Source organism: Rattus rattus, chromosome 1, assembly GCF_011064425.1.
Source record: "Rattus rattus isolate New Zealand chromosome 1, Rrattus_CSIRO_v1, whole genome shotgun sequence".
Taxonomy (NCBI): domain Eukaryota; kingdom Metazoa; phylum Chordata; class Mammalia; order Rodentia; family Muridae; genus Rattus; species Rattus rattus.
The window spans coordinates 233,406,235-233,428,425 of NC_046154.1; the positions used below are offsets into that span (position 1 = coordinate 233,406,235).

Here is a 22,191-nt window from a genome sequence, read left to right on the forward strand (position 1 = left end):
CTTCAACTTCTTTCTTCAGAGACTTGAAGTTCTTATCATACAGATCTTTCACTTGCTCGATTAGAGTCACACCAAGGTATTTTATGTTATAATTTCAGGTGTATTATTTCTTTCTCAGTCTGTTTATCCTTTGAGTAGAAGGCTACTGATTTGTTTGAGTTAACTTTATATCCAACCACTTTGCTGAAGTTGTTTATCAGGTTTAGGAGTTCTCTGGTGGAACTTTTGGGGTCACTTAAGTATACTATCATAGCATCTGCAAATAGTGGTGTTTTGACTTCTTCCTTTCCGATTTGTATCCCTTTGACCTCATTTTGTTGTCTGATTGCTCTGGCTAGGACTTCAAGTACTATATTGAATAAGTAGAGAGTGGCCAGCCTTGTCTAGTCTCTGATTTTAGTGGGATTGCTTCAAGTTTCTCTCCATTTAGTTTGATGTTGGCTACTGGTTTGCTGTATATGGTTTTTACTATGTTTAGGTATGGACCTTGAATTCCTATTCTTTCCAGGACTTTTATCATGAAGGGGTGTTGAATTTTGTCAAATGCTTTCTCAGCATCTAATGAGATGGTCATGTGGTGTTTTTTCTTTGTTTGTTTACAAAGTGGATTACATTGATAGATTTCCATATACTGAAACATCCCTGCATCCCTGGGATAAAGCCTACTTGATCATGATGAATGATCATTTTGATGTGTTCTTGGATTCAGTTTGCAAGAATATTATTGAGTATTTTTGCGTTGATATTCATAAGGGAAAGTGATCTGTAGTTCTCTTTCTTTGTTGGGTCTCTGTGGTTTAGGTATAAATGTAATTGTGGCTTCATAGAAGGAATTCAGTTTCATTCTGTTTCTATTTTGTGGGATAGTTTGGACAGTATTGGTATAAGCTCTTCTATGAAGGTCTGATAGAATTCTCCACTAAACCCATCTGGTCCTGGCCTTTATTCAATTGGGAGACATTTAATAACTGCTTCTATTTCTTTGGGAGTTATGGGACTGGTTAGATGGTTTATCTGTTCCTGATTTAACTTTGATATCTGGTATCTGTCTAGAAAATTGTCCATTTCATCCAGATTTTCGAGTTTGTTGAATGTAGCCTGTTGTAGTAGGGTCAAATGATTTTTTAATTTCCTCAGATTCTGTGCTATGTCTCCCTTTTCATTTCTGATTTTGTTAATTTTGATACGCCCTCTGTGCCCTCTGGTTAGTCTGCCTAAGGGTTTATCTATCTTATTGATTTTCTCGAAGAACCAGCTCCTGGTTTTGTTGATTCTTTGTATAGTTCTTTTTGTTCTACTTGGTTGATTTCAGCTCTAAGCTTGATTATTTCCTGCTGTCTACTCCTCTTGGGTGTATTTGATTCTTTTTGTTCTAGAGCTTTTAAGTGTGCTGTCAAACTGCTAGTGTATGCTCTCTCCAGTTTCTTTTTGGAGGCACTCAGAGCTATGAGTTTTCCTGTTAGCGCTGCTTTCATTGTGTCCCATAAGTTTGGGTATGCTGTGCCTTCATTTTCATTAAATTCTAAAAAGTCTTCAATTCCTTTCTTTATTTCTTCCTTCACCAGGTTATCATTGAGGAGAGTGTTGTTCAGCTTCCATGTGTATGTGGGCTTTCTGTCGTTTTTGTTGTTATTGAAGACCAGCCTTAGTCTGTGGTGATCTGATAGGATGCATGGGATTATTTCATTCTTCTTGTATCTGTTGAGGCCTGTTTTGTAACCGATTATATGGTCGATTTTGGAAAAGGAACCATGAGGTGCTGAGAAGAAGGTATATTCTTTTGTTTTAGGATGAAATGTTCTATAAATATCTGTTAAATCCATTTGGTTCATAACTTATTTTCTGTATGTCTCTGTTTAGTTTCTTTTTCCATGATCTGTAGATTGATGACAGTAGGATGTTGAAGTCTCCTACTATTATTGTGTGATGTGCAATATGTGTTTTGAGCTGTAGTAAGGTTTCTTTTATGAATGTAGGTGCCCTTGCATTTGGAACATAGAGAATCAGGATTGAGAATTTATCTTGGTGGATTTTTTCTTTGATGAATATGAAGTGTCCTTCTTTATCTTTTTTGATAACTTTTGGTTGAAAGTGAATTTTATTTGATATTAGAATGGCTACTCCAGCTTGTTTCTTGGGACCATTTGCTTGGAAAATGGTTTTCCAGCCTTTTAGTCTGAGTTAGTGTCTGTCACTGAAGTGTGTTTCTTGTATGCAGCAAAATGCTGGATCCTCTTTACATATCCAGTCTATTAGTCTATGTCTTTTTATTGGGGAATTAAGTCCATTGATGTTCAGAGATACTAGGGACCAATGATTGTTGTTTCCTGTTATTTTTGTTGTTAGAGGTGGAATTATGTTTGTGTGGCTCTCTTGTGTTTGTTGCAAGATTACTTTCTCACTTTTTCTATGGTGTAGTTTCCCTCCTTGTGTTGAAGTTTTCCATCTATTATCCTTTGTAGGGCTGGATTTGTGGAAATATGTTTGTAAATTTGGTTTTGTCATGGGATATCTTGGTTTCTCTATCTATGTTAGTTGAGAGTTTTGCTGGATATAGTAGCCAGGGCTGGCATTTGTGTTCTCTTACAGTCTATATGACATCTGTCCAGGATCTTCTGGCTTTCATTGTCTCTGGTAAAAAGTCTGATGTAATTCTGATAGGTCTTCCTTTTTATTGACTTTTTTCCTTTACTGCTTTTAATATTCTTTGTTTTGTGCATTTGATGTTTTGACTATTATGTGACAGGAGGAATTTCTTTTCTGGTCCAATCTATTTGGTGTTCTGTAGGCTTTTTGTATGTTTATGGGCATCTCTTTCTTTATGTTGGGGAAGTTTTCTTCTATGATTTTATTATCTTTTACTGGCCCTTCAAGTTGGGAATCTTCACTCTCTTCTATATCTATTATCATTAGGTTTGATCTTCTCATTGTGTCTTGGATTTCCTGGATGTTTTGGGTTAGGAGCTTTTTGCTTTCTACATTTTCTTTGATGTTTGTGTCAATGTTTTCCATGGTATCTTCTGCCCCTAAGATTCTCTCTTCTATCTCTTGTATTATGTTGGTGATTCTTATGTCTATGACTCCTGATCTTTTTCCTAGGTTTTCTATCTCCAGGGTTTTCTCCCCTTGTGATTTCTTTATGGTTTCTATTTCCATTTTTAGTTCCTGGATTTTTTCCCAATTATTTCACTCATTTGGTTGTATTTTCCTGTAATTCTTTAAGGGATTTTTGTGTTTCCTCTTTAAGGGCTTCTACTTGTTTGCCTGTGTTGTCCTGTATTTCTTTAAGGGAGTTATTTATGTCCTTTTTAAAGTCCTGTAATATCATCATGAAATGTGATTTTAAATCCAAATCTTCCTTGTCCAGTGTGTTGGGATATCCTGTATTTGCTTTGGTGGGAGCTGGACTTTGATGATGCCAAGTAGTCTTGGTTTCTGTTGCTTAGGTCCCTGTGCTTGCCTCTCAACATCTGGTTATCTCTGGTGTTAGCTAGTCTTGCTGTCTCTGACAGTGGCTTAACCCTCTTATAAGCCTGTGTGTCAGCACTCCTGGAGACCTGTTTTCTCCTAGTGTGATCTGTGTACAGAGAACTGTGGGACGAGGTCAGCTCCAGGCACAGGCAGAAACCGGAAGGGTCCTGTCCCAAACTGCTCCTGGGTTTGTGTGTCCAGAGGACTCCAGGCAGATCCCTCAGAGAGGAAGTCTTACCTCTGGTCTTACCTCTGCTTTCAGGTATGTCAGTGCTCCTGGCAACTGGCTTTCAGATCTGAGCACAGGCAGAGACCAGGAAGGATCCTCTCTCCCTGACTGCTCCTAGGTTCCTGTGTCCAGAGGGCTCAAGGCGGGTTCCTCTTGGGACAGGAATGTGAGCAGAAGTAGTGGTCTCCCCTGAGCTCTCAGGATTGTCTGCACTTCTGAAAGTCCAGCTCTCTCCCCTGTGGGATTCGGGTACAGAGAGCTGCGGGACTGCATCAGCTCCTGGTGCTGGCAGAAACCAGAAGCTGTTATCTCCATTTTGCTCCAGAATTTTTATGCAAAATCATTTATATAGCAATATAATAGAGATCTAGATGTCAATTTTTTTCTATATTAAATCATAAGAAACTTATTTAATTTTTTTTTGTTGTTGTTCTTTTTTTTGGAGCTGGGGACCCGAACCCAGGGCCTTAAGCTTCCTAGGCAAGCGCTCTACCACTGAGCTATTAATTTTTAAGTTTCGCATTTATTTTTGTTTTTATAACTTAAAGCACCTTAAGTTTTATTTCTATAGGCCTTAAGAAATGGGCAGAAGTCATAGAACAATATTCCCCACCCCCCACTCCCCTACATACAATAAAAAAACTTGCACATTTTGATAAGTGTGCCCTAGAAGTTAAAATTTTTCTAAAGTATCTATGGGGGATGACCTTGGCTATAACTCACTACACTGGGGCTATGGAACCTGAAGAGGCCACCTCCTGTAGCCAGGCAGGAACCCAGTGGAGTAATAGAGACACCAACCCATCCACAAAACTTTCCTTCCAAAATTTATCCAGCCTACAAGAAAGGCAGACACGGGGATGGAGCAAAGACTGAGGGAATGGCCAACCAATAACCAACCCAACTTGAGACCCATCCCATGTGCACACACAAATCCCTAATACTATTAATGATACTCTGTTACACTTGTAGACAGAAGCATGTTGTCCTCTGAGAGGCTCCATTCAGCAGCTGGAGAATATATATATATATTGGAGCTTGGGATTCTTACAGAAGAATGGGAGGAAGGATTGTGGACCTTGAAGGGGTTAGGAACTCCATAGGAAGACCAACAGGGTCAACTAACCTGGACCCTTGGGGCTTTCAGAGTCTGACCCACCAACCAAAGAACATACATGGGCTGGACCTAGGCCTCCCCTCAAATATGCATCAGATGTACAACTTGGTCTTCATGTGGGTCCCAAAAGCTGCTACCTGTATGTGGGATATGTTCTAGCGGGCTGCCTTGTCTGGCCTCCGTGGAACAGGAAGCATCTAGCCTTGCAGAGACTCGAAGTACCAGGGTAGGGCAACACCCAGGGAGGGAGTGAGGGAACTCAGAGAAGAAGGGGAGGGGAGGGGGGAAGGATTGTGGGAGAGGGTGACCAGGGTGGAGACAGCAGGATGTAAACGTTTTTAGAAAGAATACGTTTTTAGAAAATTAAAAATAAAACTTAAGTATCAAAACTTTTCCATTTATTAAAGACAAAGGCAAGTTTGTATACTAGTGAGATATGTTTCTTTTTACATAAAGAATTAAATCTTGGTAGGCAGGTAAGATGGACCAGTAGGTAAAGGCACTCGGCACTGATGGGGGCTGAGTAAGCCAGTGCCAGGCTGACTTCAAGACAGGCTACAAACTGGCAATTTGGGAGACTAGGCCTAAGTTTCTGTTTCCTTATAATGAGGCCTGGATCCAGGAACCTGTGGTCAGCCAACCACAGCTGCAGGCAGCCAATTCCAGGACACCTTGTCATCTGGCTTGAAGTAAGACTAGGTAGCTAGAATGAATAAGCAATGGACCCCACACCCTCCCCCCCCACACACAGGGAGGTCTCTAGAGCCTAACCAATTATTGACTCAGTCAGACCCCTAGAAATAGTGCTAACCAACCAAGGTAAACGGGCACACACCCCTCCGAGGACTTACCCTGACTGACAGTAAAATCTGGGCCTTCGAGTCCATCAGAGGTCTCCATTCCCAAGTGGGGAGACCCCTACATGCAGGAAATTCAGGTAAATAAATGCTCTTTGCTTTTATGTACAATTGGAAGTCTAGGGTATCAGTCTTCAGCAATTCTTAGACCCTAACACCACCAGGCCTGAGGGTACCGCAGGCCACAAACTATCTCCAGCCTCTTTCTTAGACTGATTTTACCATGGTCAACACTGAGAATTCAGCTTTGCGCAAGTAAAGCCTAAACTGACTGGTGTGTGCTTGGAAACATTTGAAAAACTGCTGAAATTCTGTCCCAATATCAAACCAAAATTCACGTAGTGGCTTTTTATGAAACGCAAGCCAGCAATTGCTCGACAAAGGCAGGTGCCGATTTGGTAATCCATGCTGAGGAACGACAGTAGGAAAAAATATTCTTTGGGTGGTGTTGTTGTTGTTTCATTTTGGTTTTTGTTTAATAAGCTATTGTATTTAAGATAAAAACCTTTGTGTGTCCAATAAAAGAATGTCATTCACATTCTCAAATCTGTCTCAAATGTGAGCCCTGGTGTTCCAGGCCGTGTTTGATGGTGCTTCACGGCATGTGCCATGCAAAACACACATGTGTGTGCAAAACCAAGGCTGCAGTGAAGTCCTGTGGCTCACACGGATGAGCCCTTCCAAAACACCTGTCTGGCTCATTACACATTTAACTTTGAATTACTGTTTGGCCATCCCATGTTCAGAAATCTTTCACTATTGCCAAACATTTTCACAATCCTCTACCTCAATTACACAATTATTCGTGGGGTGATGACCCACAGTTCCACACAATGAACTTTGGGTTTCGTCATTAGACAGCATGCTGTAATTCATTAGGCAAGACCAGCTGTCCTGCTATTCAATAGGGTTTTTTAAAAAAAAATCCTTTCCCCATTGTATAGTAATGCTACTTTCATCAGGAGTTGGGTAGCTCTATATTGGGCTTTCCCTACATTTTCTTGTTTGTTTGTATGTTGAGACAGGGTTTGTCTGTGTAGCCTTGGCTCTTCTGGAACTCAATCTGTAGACCAGGCTGGCCTGAAACTCAGAGGTCTGCTTGCCTCTGCCTCCCAAGTGCTGGGATCAAAGGTTTGGCTGGCTCACCAATGCCTGGCTTCCCGACATTTTCTTTCTGGCCATAGGTTAGTTACCCTTAGCCACACACCACACCTTGCGTCTTCATTATTATAGCTTTGAATGAGGACTTGACAGCTTATAGCAAAAAGTGGGGGCGGGGGAGGAGAATGCACACCTTTAATCCAGAACTTAAGAGGTAGAGACAGTCGGATCTATATGAGTTTGAGGCCAGCCTGGTCTACAGAGTAAGTTCCAGGACAGCCAGGGCTACACACAGAAACCCTGTCTCAAACAAAACAAAACAAAAAGTTCTTTCAACTTTACTCTTTAAGATGGTCTTAGCTATTGTTGACACTTTCCTTTTTCTTTTGAATTTTAAAGTCAGTTTGCCCACTTTAAAAAACATGAACCTACTCAGATTTATTTTTCTGAATTGAGGATATTTTGAATCTAAAAGGTTGAAATCTTTACAACACTGAAGTGTCTACCTCGAAACTTTTGTTCCACTCAAGGCAGTTGTGAAATGAGAGGTGAACCAGGGTCCTATGGCGAAGGGTAGGACACATCTGCCGGTGGGTACCAGAGACACACCACATCCTAACAGTGGGCAGTGTACTATAAGAGTACACCTAGCAGCAACACAGCTACCTTCATTTGTGTTTGCACAACCATGAAATTCCCTAACAACATTTCTGAGCCTTATGGGATATATGTTCATTTATTCATCTGCTGTGGTCTTTCCTCCTTGACGTGGCCTTAAAATTAAGTACTGCCTGCATTCTCCTTCTCAGAAGTATCTCAGCCCTCACACTACGGTTGACCACGACCCTAGACTGACATATTTTAATCATTGAGCTCCACTTGATGGTTACCATCTGCAACAAACTGAGTATCTTTACCGTACTCTTAAGCTATAAATGGAATATTGGAGTGTTGAAATAACATAGTAGCTCCAAAGGATATTTTTGCTAAAATTTATTTATGACATACCATACTTACATTTTTCTTGTTTTATTTTCAGTATTTTTATGGTGGTGGTGATCATTCCCTAGCACATTCTAAGGAAGTACTCTAACACACACACACACACACACACACACACACACACACACACACACACACACTTCCCAGACTATAAATTATTTTTGTTTGTGGATTTAGGTTCTCACTATGTAGCCCCAACTGGATCAACCTGTCTCCTAAGTGCTGGGATCAATGGCTTGTGCCACCACACTCAACTTGTTTGTTTGTTTGTTTGTTTGTTGGTAAAAATAAAACATAAAGCCAGATGGTAGTGAATGCCTTTAATCTCAGCAGTCCAGAGGCAGAGGCGGGAGACTCTTTGAGTTTGAGGCCAGCCTGGTCTACAGAGTGAGTTCCAGGACAGCCAGGGCTATACAGAGAAACCCTGTCTGGGATTTGCAGCTCCCCAGACCCCAAGATACCATCAAGTTACTTTTAGGAGACTAGTCTCATCCTCTGGAACGTGAATGAAAACTATACACTGCAAACTTGATTCCATCACTATTGTTGTCTAGTTCAGTGCCCTTCAACAAGTCAGCAACATCTGAATGGTGTGTGTAACAATTCCGTTTCTCATCTTTATGTTCTTCTATCTTCTAGATGAGCATTCTGAGAATTAGATAGATAAATTACCCAGAGACTGAAGCAGGCCGGCAAACTATAAAGCACCTATAAAGTGCTCAGTAAATGCCTACTAAAGGAATAATCAAAAGTCAGGAATGGAGGCTCAACATTTACTCCAAACACCACTGTGACCCCTCTTGTTTCCTTTGTTAACTACAAAAAGTCTGTTTGGACTTACAAAATCAGAAAATGTCAACACTTGCAATTCAATAGGCATATCTGAATTTTACTTTAAACAAAAGAGAAAAACCAAAAAACAATTTAGAGACTATCATTTTAAAGCAATTCCCAGGGACGTAGAAGTTACAGTACATGTAACTATCGTTTCCCACTCTTCTTCTGAAATTGGCATCATCCATTGGAAGGAAATACATACCTTATTGGAAGGAGTGGGGGAGGGGAAGGGGCAGGGGCAGGGAGAGCAGAAGGGGATGGGGAGGGGAGAGGCTCAAGTACTTGTTCCTGATTACTCCCTCCACCTAAGGGTACACTAGTAAATTCCTTTTTTAGAGCCTAGAGTCTTATTTCTTTCTTTGCTTGACAAGGCTTGACTGATTGATATCCAGAGAAAAGCTAACATAACTTTTATACATCCTACTTTTAGAGTACCTTTAATTCCAGAACTTGGGAGGCAGACACAGGTAGATATATAGAAAGAGTTTAAGGTCAGCCTGATCTACAAAGCCAGTTCCAAGCTAGCTTGAGCTATACAACGAGACCCTGATTTTTTTTTTAAGCAAGCTGAGAGGCATTTGAATAATTCATGACAGCCAAAAGGCTTTTGAATCATTAATGACAGGGTTATCTTTGAACACAGGTATTCTGTGTATATTGTTTATGTGTCTATGTGAATACTGGTCATAACCAGATGGGATAGATGTGTATTAGTTTGTACTTCCAGATCATATTTTATTCTCTATTTTTGTAGGATGATAATACAATTCTCCCTCTCTTTCTATCACATTTTTACTTCAGTGTTTCTGGACCCTTTTCTCAGTAATAGCTTCACTCTTTTGATTTTAATTACACTTGAGGCATAGTAAGAGAGGGCTGAGTAGCTAATTTACTCCCCAAGGTTGCCTATGTAAGACTGTGTCATTCTTTCACAAAGGTTGCTTCCCTTTGGGAACGTTGTCATAATCACAAAGTTAGTCCCCAGCTATGCGGTTTAGGAAAGTTACCCAGAGTTACTAAAGAGTAGATCTGAAAAGGCAACCATATGATGGTATCACGATAAACCAGAGAAAGGATGGGGGTTGGAGGGGGGTCTTGAGTTAGGATGGTGACAGGGACAATAGGAATAAGAAGGCTATGACTCAGTGACAGAATTAGTTGTGGGTGAAAAGAAGCAAAGCAAACCAAAGTTTTGAGCCTCAAGGTAGCATTGGGTTCAAACTCTAGTTTTGATTCTTGCTGGTCTGGGACATGCACAGCCCCACCTTACTATCTTTGTGATCTTGCAGTTCATTTTATCTAAACCTCAGTTTGAACCTCGATAAAACAGGTAGACTAATACCCATCGTAATAGGTGATGGAGAGGCTTTGGTAACAGAAAACAGTAGCCCACAGTGCTTCGTGTACAGATGGAAGAGGGGAAGGTGACCAAACAAAACCCAAACCACAAAACTGCAATAAAGATACTAGGTGGGGATGCAATCTTTCTACTACAAACACCTTCACCCAAAAGGGTTCTGTTAAAGTCTGATAATGTTACTTACAGACCTCCTCCCTGTGCAGGAGTGGGGCGGGATGGGGAGGTCGGTCCTACTTCTGGAGCCCTGCTGTAAACTGGCAAAGGCGCTTTGAGCTAGCAGCCTAAGTCAACCAGGCTTCCTGGTTTGCTATTTTGTGTTCCTTAAACCAAAACAGCTAAGTCTACAGTTTAGCCTTTGACTTTACACTCTTCATTTGCTGGAAAAGGAACAGAGTCAAGCCAGCCAGGCCATATCAATTCCACTGATAGGCAAGAAAGTGCGGGGAAAGAATGGGAGACTTTCTACTTTAAGAATTATCCAGGACAAGGATAAATCAAACCCGGAGAGGTCTGGGTTCCTGCTCTAACTCAGGCTCCTAAGCCAGTAATAAAATGTGCTCATGATCGTCCGCAGGGACAGGAAGGGAGATGTGTAAACAGATGCGAGTGTGCTTTTCTTGGCAACGCCTAGCAACTCAAGGCCAGTGCCAAATCTGGCTGTGATCGCTCTGTGTAGCCTCTCAGGTTATTTTCCCTGTCATTCCTCAGACCTGGCCTCTGGTGGGGAGAGGCAGGTAGGCAGGGCGGCGTCCTTTTATCTCCCAAGCAGTATGAAGCAAGTTCACGGGGTACTCACTGGGCTCTAACAGACATCTAACACTATCGGTCCGCAGGAACTCAGCATCCCACGCTCGGCGCAAGACAACGCTGAGGGGCAGCCACTCAGAGGCGCGAGGGCGCGGCGGCCCGGCGACGCGAGCGCCACCCCGCGGCGAGGCGGGCGGGGACCATGGCAACGCACGAGGCTCGCTGCACCGCCCGTCCTGACGCTGCGCGGCGCGCCCGATTGTGACGCAGGCCGCGGCGCGGGCTTCGCGTTCTCGAGTGACCGCGGGCGCAGCCTCGGGGCCTCGCAACGGCAGCAACGGCCGAGGCAGGCGGGGTCAAGATGGTGGCTCCGCTGGCGGGGGAGGCGCTGGAGGGAGGAGGAGCCAGACCCTAGCCGGCCGGAAACACCGACGCCCCGAGGCCTCCCGGGAGCCGCTGCCGCCGCCCCCTGCTCCACCGAGGGACGCGAGCGGGCGGCGGGGCGGGCCGGGACACAGGACAGGAGGCGGGCGGGGGCGGAGCCACTCTTCTCAGCGCCCGCCCCGGCCGCGGCCCCCGGCCTCCCCCGCGCCGCCCTGCCCGGCCCGCCCAGCCCCGGTGTGGCAGCGGCTCATGGCGGCGGTGGGGCCCCCGCAGCAGCAGGTGCGGATGGCCCAGCAGCAGGTCTGGGCGGCGCTCGAAGTGGCGCTCCGGGTGCCCTGCCTCTACATCATCGACGCCATCTTCAACTCCTACTACGATTCCAGCCAAAGCCGGTTCTGCATCGGGCTTCAGATCTTTCTCCGGCTCCTCGGTAAGGACAGCGGGCTAGCCCGCGGGCCAAGGCGTGCCCTGCCCGGGGCGGACGGGAGCGACAGGGCACTGGTAGCACGCGGCTTGGGGAACCATGGTCTGATTCCTCAAAAGGGCCTTTCGGCCGGGTGAGGGAACCCGTGGTACTCGTGCCAGCGTTGACAGCGGAGTGGTTCTGGCGGGTCTGTGTCCTGTTGGGTTGGCATCTGGATGGGCGAGGAGAAAGCACGGCTGTGTGAGCATGCGGCTGTCTGCCTGCTGTTTCTCTTGGGGAATGACTGCTGGTTTACCGCGTCCTATGCGACAGCCCTGGAAAAACAACTGTCCCGGTCTCGTCGTGTGTGACCTTGGACTTGAGCCAAAGCTTGAGCCCCCTGTCTTCCCTTTTTCACAATGTAGAGTATGTTGTCACTTCAGTGTCTTGGAGTCCACCGGATCATGAAGTATTTGAGATAAATGGACGCACAAGCCATGAGACAGAGTTTTGAATGTCAGTCCTTGAAACCATTTCCAAAAGTCACCGCGAGAAAGGTTATACTTATAACGAACCCTAAACTCTTTCTGAGTAAATAATAAGGTGTTGAATGTGACTATGAAAACTTGCCCCCAGGCTGAAGAGACATCTGCAGGAGACCTAGGAAAATCAGTCTTCATTTCATATGGATCGAGTACTAAAAGTATTTTATATTTCACTTTCTATTTCTCTCTCTGCTACATCACCAGAGTGAGGAACATATATAGAGATCTTTTTCTGATAATTACAGTTTGGCAGATTTTGTTGAAAAGATCATTTAGATGAAATTTTAGGTGGGTTCTTGTGGGTTGGGGTAGCTGGTAGTGAGATCTTGACCAAGACCTTGAGAAGTAACAAGCATCTGGTGCCTTATTCCCACAGAAAAGGGGTGTCCCTAAGGATGCAGTTTTGTTCTTAGCAGTAACTATTCTACTTTGTCTGCTATAACGCAGTTTCACAGGTTTTATCTAATCTGTCAGTCACTCAAAGGTGAACAGTGTTATTCTTAATTTACAAGTGGAGAAAGGAGGTTGTAGAAGTTAAGTGTTTGGTTTTTGGTGCACAGCTGGTGTTTGCCCAGAGCATTAAAAACCCTTCTGATTTCAAGGATTGTTTACTTTCTTCCTCAGTGTGTTGAAATTCGGTACAGAGCAGTGTATTAACCAGCAGTGTTCACCTTAAAGTTAACGAAAAAAAGCGGGAGTGATATTCTGCAAACACAGGACTTAGGAGTAATCTGCTGGGTACACGCGTTAGCCATTCTGCTTTTCTTCATTTAAAGCTACTTCCACCATTCTCTGTCGTACAGGAGTGTGTGAGAGGAGTCTGCATAGTCATCTCAGAGACCGTACATATAGCCACTGCCTTGAGTGTCTTCATGACACCATAATTGCAGATTCTAGCAACTTTTGGGAAGCTGGGGGTTTAATTCATTTCCTGTTGGAGTACTCAGCACTAGGTAGATGCAAAGAAAGGAGTTTTCTTTAGTTCAGTCATTTATAGGAAAAACATTTAAGAAAGTAATTGTTCCCCCTGCCCACTCTGAGACTTTATTTCTTCACAGAAGGTTTGTATTTGAGGATCTCAGCCAGAGCCTCTGGTGATCCATTTAGTGGTCGTGGTTTTGTTTTCTCTACCTTTGTAAAGACGGACAATGTGGTATTGTCAACATAAAACCATAACTCATCTCAAATGAGACGAGATAGCTTATTCTTAAAACAAATATGATCTAACACAACACTTTAAAAACATGAGTGGAATGTTAAGTAGGCGGGTGAGAGCAAAGCCGGATTCCTGTTGTAGACCCAAGATGCTGTCTGGTGGTACTCGACACCTCTGGCTGTGGGAACTAAGGCTTTAAGTTCATGTATTCCGAAAGGTTTCTGTGTTAGTCGCTGGATGTTAGGTCTCACTATGACTTGGGCTAAAGATAGTCCAAGATAAATTGTAATTAGGCTCTGACCTGCAACATTCCAGCCTCTCCAGTCAGACTTGCAGAGGTTTCATTTTGAAGGTACAACTTCTTTTTAAGAAGTTCACAACATCTTTATCATGGAGTTTAGGACAATAAATGAGTTAGGATAAAAACCCTTTAAAGCATTTGACTTTACTTTGTTATAGATATTTCATCCTTTTGAAATCATCAAATATTTATTTGAAATAAATTATCTCAGAATATTGAGTCAGGTTTTTTTTTTTTTTTTTTTTTTTTTTTTGAGCTGGGGATCGAACCCAGGGCCTTGTGCTTCCTAGGCAAGTGCTCTACCACTGAGCTAAATCCCCAACCCCCTTGAGTCAGGTTTTATAAGAAAAATTGACCTCTAAATTCATCATCTAATGATTCACTAAATTGTAGCACAATAGTTGTGCAAATTTTTTTGTTCATAAAAATAAAATCTGAAGAAAGTTGTGATTTAAAAAAAAAATCACCTTAAATGAAAGTAGCAACATGTATGTGTATGAAAGGTGTGAGTGGAGCCGCATGGGGACTTGTCATTATTGAAGCCTATGGACCTCAGGACGTATGTGCCCAGCACACCCTTTGCAAACATGGCTAATTGTCTGTGTTAGTGCCTGCAGCCTCCCCCTCTAACTGCAGAATGTTCAGCAGCTGCACTTCACCTAGTGTCAGACCAGTTGGAGATCTCGAAAGGTCAGAAAGCAAGGCCTTTCCTTTAGAGATATAAGGAAAACCAGAGCACTGTGTACAGTGATGGGAACACAGCTGTTTCTTAGCTAGTATTAAGGTAGTAAATGAAGCTCAACCCACAGCAGCATAATGCTGAATTAGCAAATTTAAAGACAAAAGAGAAGCAAGCATAGAAACGTGTTTAACAGTATTACTCATATGGTGGCAGTGACTGAAGTGGCAAAGGATTCTCTAGCCATAAAAGAAAACTGGGAAATTACAAAGGGCAATAAGATAAGTTTGAGTATTTCAAAATAAAAAACCTTTATTGAAAATCTTTTGAAAATGATAAATCGAGAGGAAAATGTTTATATCATGTATATTAAGTCCTTTAAAAAGAAGACTTATGCTCCCATAGTATAAACTTCAGGTGGCCAGTAAAGGAAAGTAGTTCCTAGCCTCATTTTTAATGAAAGACATAGTTTATCTATCAATAGATTGGTGAAGAATGCAAAACATGATTTAAAAGTATTTGGCAAAGGTGTTTGCATATTTGAAATAGGTAAATTAATTTGGCAAGCCATCACCTCTGTATAAACCAATTGGCTTTATCAACTGATACTGATTAATTGACTGATTGAGGCAGGGTCTCTTGTAGTCTATGCTGACCCCAAGTTTTGAACTTTGGATTCTCTTAGCTCTACCTCAGTACAGATGAGATTGAAAGGTTGTATGACTGTAGCTGGTTTTATAAGATGCCAGGGATTGAACCCAGCTGTCATGTGTGCTAGGTAGGAAAGTATCCTTGCCCCCTGAGCTATATCTCTAGCTATATTGAGTGGCATGTATTATATACCTTTTGATTCACAATTCTAGCTGTGAGGACTTAGAGATTATAGTTATACCACATTATGAGTAAGGATATTCATTATAGCAGCACTGAAAATAACAAAACAGCAAACTTAAGACTTACTCTAAATGTGTGTTAGTTGGTAATATCTTCATTGTAAAAGGAATGAGGATTTTCTTTGATACTGAATGAGACCATCCATTCAGTGGAGAAACCTGTGATGTGAGAAAGCAAGAGTGAGGCAGAAGTAATTATGTCTGGCAGGGAAGAGACGGTTTCTCAGCAGTAGCTCTGTTGACATTTTGGACAGCATAAACCTATGAATGGGGCACTATCTACAAAGTGCCATATCTAGCCTTTCTTCTCTTCTACCTGCTGCCAGTAACACTCTGTCCCTGTAACACACACTTCAGTTGTCACAGCCAAATCTGACTCTAGATATTGTCAAGTGTTCCCAAGGAAGGAGAAATCCAATCCTGGTTGAGAACCATGGGGATGGACGAATAGATTAGGAATATAAAAAACACGGCTCAGAAACAGACACAGGTATAATAGAAACTTGGTAGGTTTTAGAGGTAGAATTGAATTGACATTCATAGAAGTAATATGAAGTGGCATTTACTTAATATGGAAAAATTACTGTTCCCTTCCTGTTATCTATATGAATAATCAATTTATAGAAGGATTATGAATTGAAGTTTTAAGATTAAAAACCTTATAATCAGCATCTAGACAGCCAAAAGACTGGATGTAAACCTGGATATTATGACCAACAAATAATGTGTTATTAATTTCACAGAAATAGGAAACACTTCCCAACGCCATATTGTATTAGTCATTGTGTTGGGACAGAACACCTAAGATTAACTTGTGGTAGGAAAGGTTTATTTTGACTCCTAGGTTCACAGGGTTCAGCCTGTGACACTTGGTTATTGCTTTTGGGCCTGTGGTGAAGCAGAGTATAATGACCAAAGGTCATGGGAGAGAAAGTTGCTTGTCTCATGGCAGGCAGGAAGGAGCCAAGACAAGCTATTCCTTTCCAGGTATCCCTTTCAAAATCCCACTGTTCCCACTCCCACCCACCCCCCAGCCCCGCAAGTGACCTGCTGCCTCCAGCTAAGTACTCTCTCCTCCATTCAGGAGTGAATTTATTCGTGGTTTAGCACATTGTTGGAATTAGAACTCTAATGATCCAGTAGTCTCCCCCACTACCTGACAGGGACTAAGTCTTCAACATAGTCTTTTGTAAGGACTCTTGTCCAAACCATAAGAAATGGACAGAAGGTAAAGTGGCCTTCACAGAAGAACCCTGAGTGGTCAGTAGAAATAGAAGGATCTTTAATCAGTAGTCAGGAAAAAAAAAATGAGTTTAAGTTAGGATTTGAGGAGTAGTTACTCTGATTACATTGTTCATAGAAAACCCTTATAAGTACTAAAATATGTAAAAAAAAAACAATGTGGAGAAAATCACGCTGGACCTCTACCTTATATTTATGAATTAGTTCTAAATAAATTAATGCTGAATTTAGAACTCGTGCAGAAATGTCCTCAGAAATATATAAAAGTTATAAAATATTGATAGAGATCTAATATTAAAAACTTAAAACCTTAAAGGGCACACTGTCCATATGTCTGTATGAGTGCATATTTAATCAATGGTCAGGATGTATGTGAAATTAGAGCTGTTCTTCCTCTTTGGTGCCAGTAAGACAGTGTGTGGGTGTGTCTCCCTGCCCCGCCCCCCTCCACATTCAGTCCAGAATGTTTCACCTGGGATTGTTTCCTGACCCATTCTTCGTGTTCCCTTCATTGCTAGAATGCAGACAGAATCTGGGGAAACGCCTCTACTAGTCCACTTATCCAAGGATACAGACAGAAGAGATAGGTGTGTAGGGTCTACTGAGGTGAAGGGGAGAGTACTGAGGAGTGTCCGTGCCTATCAGGCTTCCAGACTCTGGAACCACAAACTAAGGTTTCTGGAGCCATCAGAATTCAGTCCTGCTGGGGGTTGTTGCTTCCTTGTGTGGGCACTGTTGGTTAAATAGTCGCCTCCGGCTTAGCTACTCAGCCTTTAGCTCTCTCCTAAGAAGTAGGAAAGGACCAAAGGAGTAGGAATGGGACCAGAACTTTCAGGCCTCTGATCATTTTTTGGCTGTTCACATATGGTAATGAAATCATACTTGTTAAAATTTAACTTCATGAATAAAACATGCTAGGATATCATTCTTGCTGTTGTTTTTGGTTTTGTTTTACCTAAAATGAAAGTTGGATAGAATTTTGTTGTTTTGAGGTAGGATCTCACACAGCTCAGCATGGTTCTATATGCCTCAGTCCTCAGGGCTTGGATTAGAGGTAAGTGCCACAACGCCAAGCTTAGAACGTGTTTCTCTGTGGTATAATGTATTTGTTAAGTATGCTAACAGATTAACATCATTTCACAGTACCCCCCCCCCGAATGATAGGACTCCATTTGAAGTAAAGGAGTAATGTATTTTATTACTGTGTTTCTTTGTCTGCTTTTGAATGCTTTAAAGGTACTTAGGAATATGGAGAGATATAAATGTTATTTTATTTCCTTCTAAATTTTAGTCATGAGTTTGCAGAAGACTTAAGAATGAACAGACTTTACACACCTTTAATCTTAGTCTTCTGGGTATAAGGAGGAGGGCACAAGTGGAAGGCTAGTTTGAACTACATATATAGCAATTCGTCTCCTAAGAAGACTTTATGCCATGGCGTGTAAAATGCATGGATCTTCTCCTTCCTTTCCTGTTATTACTTCTTGGTTCTGGAAATCTAAATAAAAAAAAAAAAAGTCCTGAACTCTTTGGTGCATTCAGTTCATATATGAATTCAAAGTTTGTGAATAGATTTTGGTACTTGGTTCTTTTTGTCTTGAGAACTTAAAACACTCCAGTAATACACTGGAGTCTAGGACTGAAATTCTCAGGTTGTGGTTTAATTCAATTCTCTTTCTGTGTCTGAAGGTGGTGTTTTAATAGAAAGCAGGTTCCTTATAAGACCTAATGAAAACTACCCCTGGGTTTCCTTGGATCCTTAAGATGGAACCTAAGGGGAAAATCCTCACGTCTCAGCTGTGGAATGCAAGGAAACCAGAACAGTGCTTCCCAGGAGACTTACTAGTTGAGGAGTTGGTATTTTTTTCTGTAAAGTGAGAGTTGGTTCTCCCCATATTCCATGAGAGCATGGTTATAAGAGAACTGTCTATAGCTTTTGTGAAGGAATCAGAACAAGTGTATGGTACTTTTGGAGTGTTTACTGCTTTTACCCTGAGAATATAGCTTTCCTTAGGGAATAGGAGTGTGAAGCTCGGGGTGATGGTCTGTGTGTTCCCTGTGCCTACAGTCCAGCATTTAGGAGGCTGAAGCAGGTACAGGTTTGGGGCCTGCGTGCACACATAGATAGTGAGGCCCTGATTTGGAGGGAAGGATCAGATTGCTTGATGGGCCATATCCCTCTCTCCTACCATTTCCCAGTTGTTGGTTCATTTGGTACACACATCTAGCAAATGGCACTTGTTTTTATACAGCACTCCTAATAGCCAACCCATAAGATTCAGAGAAGAAGTTATTAGGGTAAAAAAGAACTATAAAAGGTCAACTACGGTCATGAATAGTCACTGGTGAGGGCTGATGGATACTCGGAATAGCGAGTTGCCACCCAGCTTTTTAGTAGCTGCTTTGCTTTCTCTTTTTTAAGTGGCATAAAATTGAATTTGACTTAGAAGATGAGTTAGGCTTGGGATGTTTCCATATAGAAAGAGCTAGATAGATAGCATCTGGGTATCGTGTAGGCAAAGTAATAATACTTTGACTTTTTCTAGAAATAATGCTCCAAGCAGTCCATTTTCTGGGAAAGCAGGTGGATCTTACTCAGATTTCCAGATGTGTTATTTTTTCTTTTCACAAAGGACCTGGTGTTTAGGCCCAGGGTAATCCCTTAAAGGAACTAGCCATCACTCCTTTTTAACTCCGTGCAGGCCGTGAAGTACAGCATTCTTCTTTGTGGCAGGCACACTGCAGGGAAAGCACCTCAAGTGTCTTTGGCTTCTTAGCTTTGACTCCCTTTCCTAGGTTTCTTACTCAGGCTGTATTTTGTGATCATTCTTAAGAGCATAATACATATGGTACTGAAACACTGCCCAATAAATAACCTTTTTGTATAAAGCATTGTGTAATCCATTGATTTATAAGGTAGAGATAGAACTATGTAACGGGGTGAGAACTAGTGAGTACAAACCTCAGTACTAGGTAGTATGTATGTACACTAAGTCTGTCAAAAAAGTTCTGTAGGTATGCCGAATGAACAGCATGTGCTGATGGCACTTGACAGAGACCATCAGACTGTGTACCCACAGTACTTACACATGGGATAATGGAATGATGCCTATAGCCAGCCATCTTTTGAAATATGGTTTGTTTTTCTGAGTGTTACTTTTGTTTTCCAAAGATGTGATTCAATTTGTAGGAAAAGGGAACTTGGAGAGCATTTCAGAAATGTAAAGGAATACATGGGGGCCTGAGTTGGGACCCCTAGAGAATATGCTATCCAAGAAAGAACCTGGAAGCAAAGGAGTTGGTATAAGAGTATAAAGCTTCGCCTTGTCTGAAAGGATTTCGAAGCCAATAGGAACAAACTTTTCAGTCTGGTAATTTTCATTCTGAATGGCCTTATTATTTTGGTGGTATTACATTAAACGTTTTAATGATTATGAAATTATATAGGAAGTATTCTTTTGAGTTTAAATTTATCAAAAGGTGCATGTATATCATCACAATTTTTTCCTGAAGACAATTTACTAATCTCATGCATGGATGTATATATACCATAACAAACAGAATTACTTTAGAAACCAGAAAATAAAGAGGCCAGGTTTTTAAAAATGTATTAGTTGGTTTGGTTTAGAACTCTGACTTCTCAAATCTTCACTGCCCTGTGAGCAGTAAATAAGTTGTCTTGAGGTTTTACAACTACAAAAAAATAGCTGTTGTGATTGCTAGCATAAAGAAACATGCTTAAAAATGTTTGATTTGGATACCCTTTCTCTTTTTCCGTAGGTATAGTTGTATCCAGTATTGTTCTGATCTTGTCACAGCGATCACTTTTCAAGTTTTACATGTACAGCTCAGCTTTTCTATTAGCTGCAACTTCAGTGTTGGTGAACTACTATGCTGCTTTGCACATTGACTTCTACGGTGCCTACAACACGTCAGCGTTTGGAATCGAGTTGCTTCCTCGGAAAGGGCCCTCACTGTGGATGGCACTCATCGTTCTGCAGCTAACCTTTGGAATCGGATACGTCACTCTACTCCACATTCAGTCTATCTATTCACAGCTGATTATTCTGAATATCTTGGTTCCTGTAATCGGCTTAATCACAGAGCTACCATTACACATCAGAGAGACGTTAGTTTTCATGTCTTCCTTGATTCTCATATTTAACACAGTGCTTGTCTTGGCAGTGAAACTTAAGTGGTTTTATTACTCTACTCGGTATGTTTACTTGTTAGTGAGGCACATGTACCGAATTTATGGATTACAGTTATTGATGGAGGACACATGGAAGCGGATTCGTTTCCCAGACATACTTCGGGTCTTCTGGCTAACAAGGATTACAGCTCAGGCTACAGTGTTGATGTACATTTTAAGGATGGCGAATGAGACTGAGTCCTTCCTTATTTCTTGGGATGATTTCTGGGACATCATTTGCAATCTAATAATTAGTGGGTGCGATTCTACACTAACTGTACTAGGCATGAGTGCTGTAATTTCTTCAATAGCCCATTACTTGGGCCTTGGAATATTGGCCTTTATTGGATCAACTGAAGAAGATGACAGGCGGCTTGGCTTTGTAGCACCTGTTTTATTTTTCATTTTGGCTCTTCAGACTGGTTTAAGTGGGCTGAGACCTGAAGAGAGACTTATTCGCTTAAGTAGAAACATGTGCCTTTTATTAACTGCAGTCCTGCATTTCATCCACGGAATGACAGACCCCGTGTTAATGTCTCTCAGTGCCTCCCACGTGTCATCTTTCCACAGACATTTTCCTGTGCTGTTTGTCTCTGCTTGCCTGTTTATTCTTCCTGTTTTACTCAGTTATGTCCTTTGGCACCACTATGCACTAAACACATGGCTGTTTGCAGTTACAGCCTTCTGTGTGGAACTCTGCTTGAAAGTAATAGTTTCCCTCACTGTCTACACGCTATTCATGATTGATGGCTACTATAATGTCCTCTGGGAAAAGCTTGATGATTATGTCTACTTTGTTCGCTCGACAGGCAATATTATCGAATTTATATTTGGAGTAGTAATGTTTGGGAATGGGGCCTATACCATGATGTTTGAGTCAGGAAGTAAAATCCGGGCTTGTATGATGTGCCTACATGCATATTTTAACATCTACTTACAAGTAAAAAATGGCTGGAAGACATTCATGAATCGTAGAACTGCTGTTAAGAAAATTAATTCACTTCCTGAAATAAAAGGGAGCCACTTGCAAGAAATAGATGATGTTTGTGCCATCTGCTATCATGAGTTCACAACGTCTGCTCGGATTACACCGTGTAACCATTATTTCCATGCACTCTGCCTTCGGAAATGGCTGTACATTCAAGATACTTGTCCAATGTGCCATCAGAAAGTGTACATCGAAGACGATATCAAGGATAATTCAAATGTATCTAACAACAACGGATTTATTGCACCCAATGAAAATCAAAACCCAGAGGAAGCTTTAAGAGAAGATGCTGCTGGATCTGACCGAGAAATGAACGAGGATGACAGTACAGACTGTGATGATGATATTCAAAGAGAAAGAAACGGGGGGATTCAGCACACAGGCGCAGCAGCAGCAGCAGCAGCAGAATTTAATGATGACACTGATTAAAGTAGCATTTACTAATCATTGAGGTATTTGTTTAAAATTCAGTTCATCCAAAATGGAGTAATATGCTTCACGTCAGTGTGTAACCAAGCACAAAAACAGTATCGATGTTGAAACTGTGAATGATTTTCCGTTTACTGTGATGTGCTACTGTAAATATACCTCTTTAATTACTTCTGGTCTCTTTGGTGACCTATTTAAATTTGTGTACATTATTGTACATAGAATAAAATGTTTTCACGTTTTTATGACAAAATTTGA

General features: G+C 41.7%; 1 protein-coding gene across 2 annotated transcripts; it reads left to right on the top strand.

The window, feature by feature from the left end:
- Positions 1–11,015: 11,015 nt before the first annotated feature.
- Rnf139 (ring finger protein 139) lies at positions 11,016–22,186 on the top strand. Of its 2 annotated transcripts, none has more exons than XM_032915803.1 (2): positions 11,016–11,535; positions 20,105–22,186. In XM_032915803.1, exons 1-2 carry the CDS (start codon positions 11,355–11,357, stop codon positions 21,931–21,933), a joined length of 2,010 nt encoding a protein of 669 aa, XP_032771694.1. In that variant the 5' UTR covers positions 11,016–11,354; the 3' UTR covers positions 21,934–22,186. The 2 variants fall into 2 exon arrangements, with proteins under 2 accessions (XP_032771694.1, XP_032771695.1); XM_032915804.1 differs by lacking the exon at positions 11,016–11,535 and adding an exon at positions 11,600–11,986.
- Positions 22,187–22,191: the final 5 nt, after the last annotated feature.

Coding starts and splice junctions, on each gene's coding strand:
- Rnf139 (XM_032915803.1), top strand. CDS start 11,355: ATGGCGGCGGTGGGGCCCCCGCAGCAGCAGGTGCGGATGGCCCAGCAG. Junction 11,536..20,104: donor GATCTTTCTCCGGCTCCTCG/GTAAGGACAGCG, acceptor CTTTTTCCGTAG/GTATAGTTGTATCCAGTATT.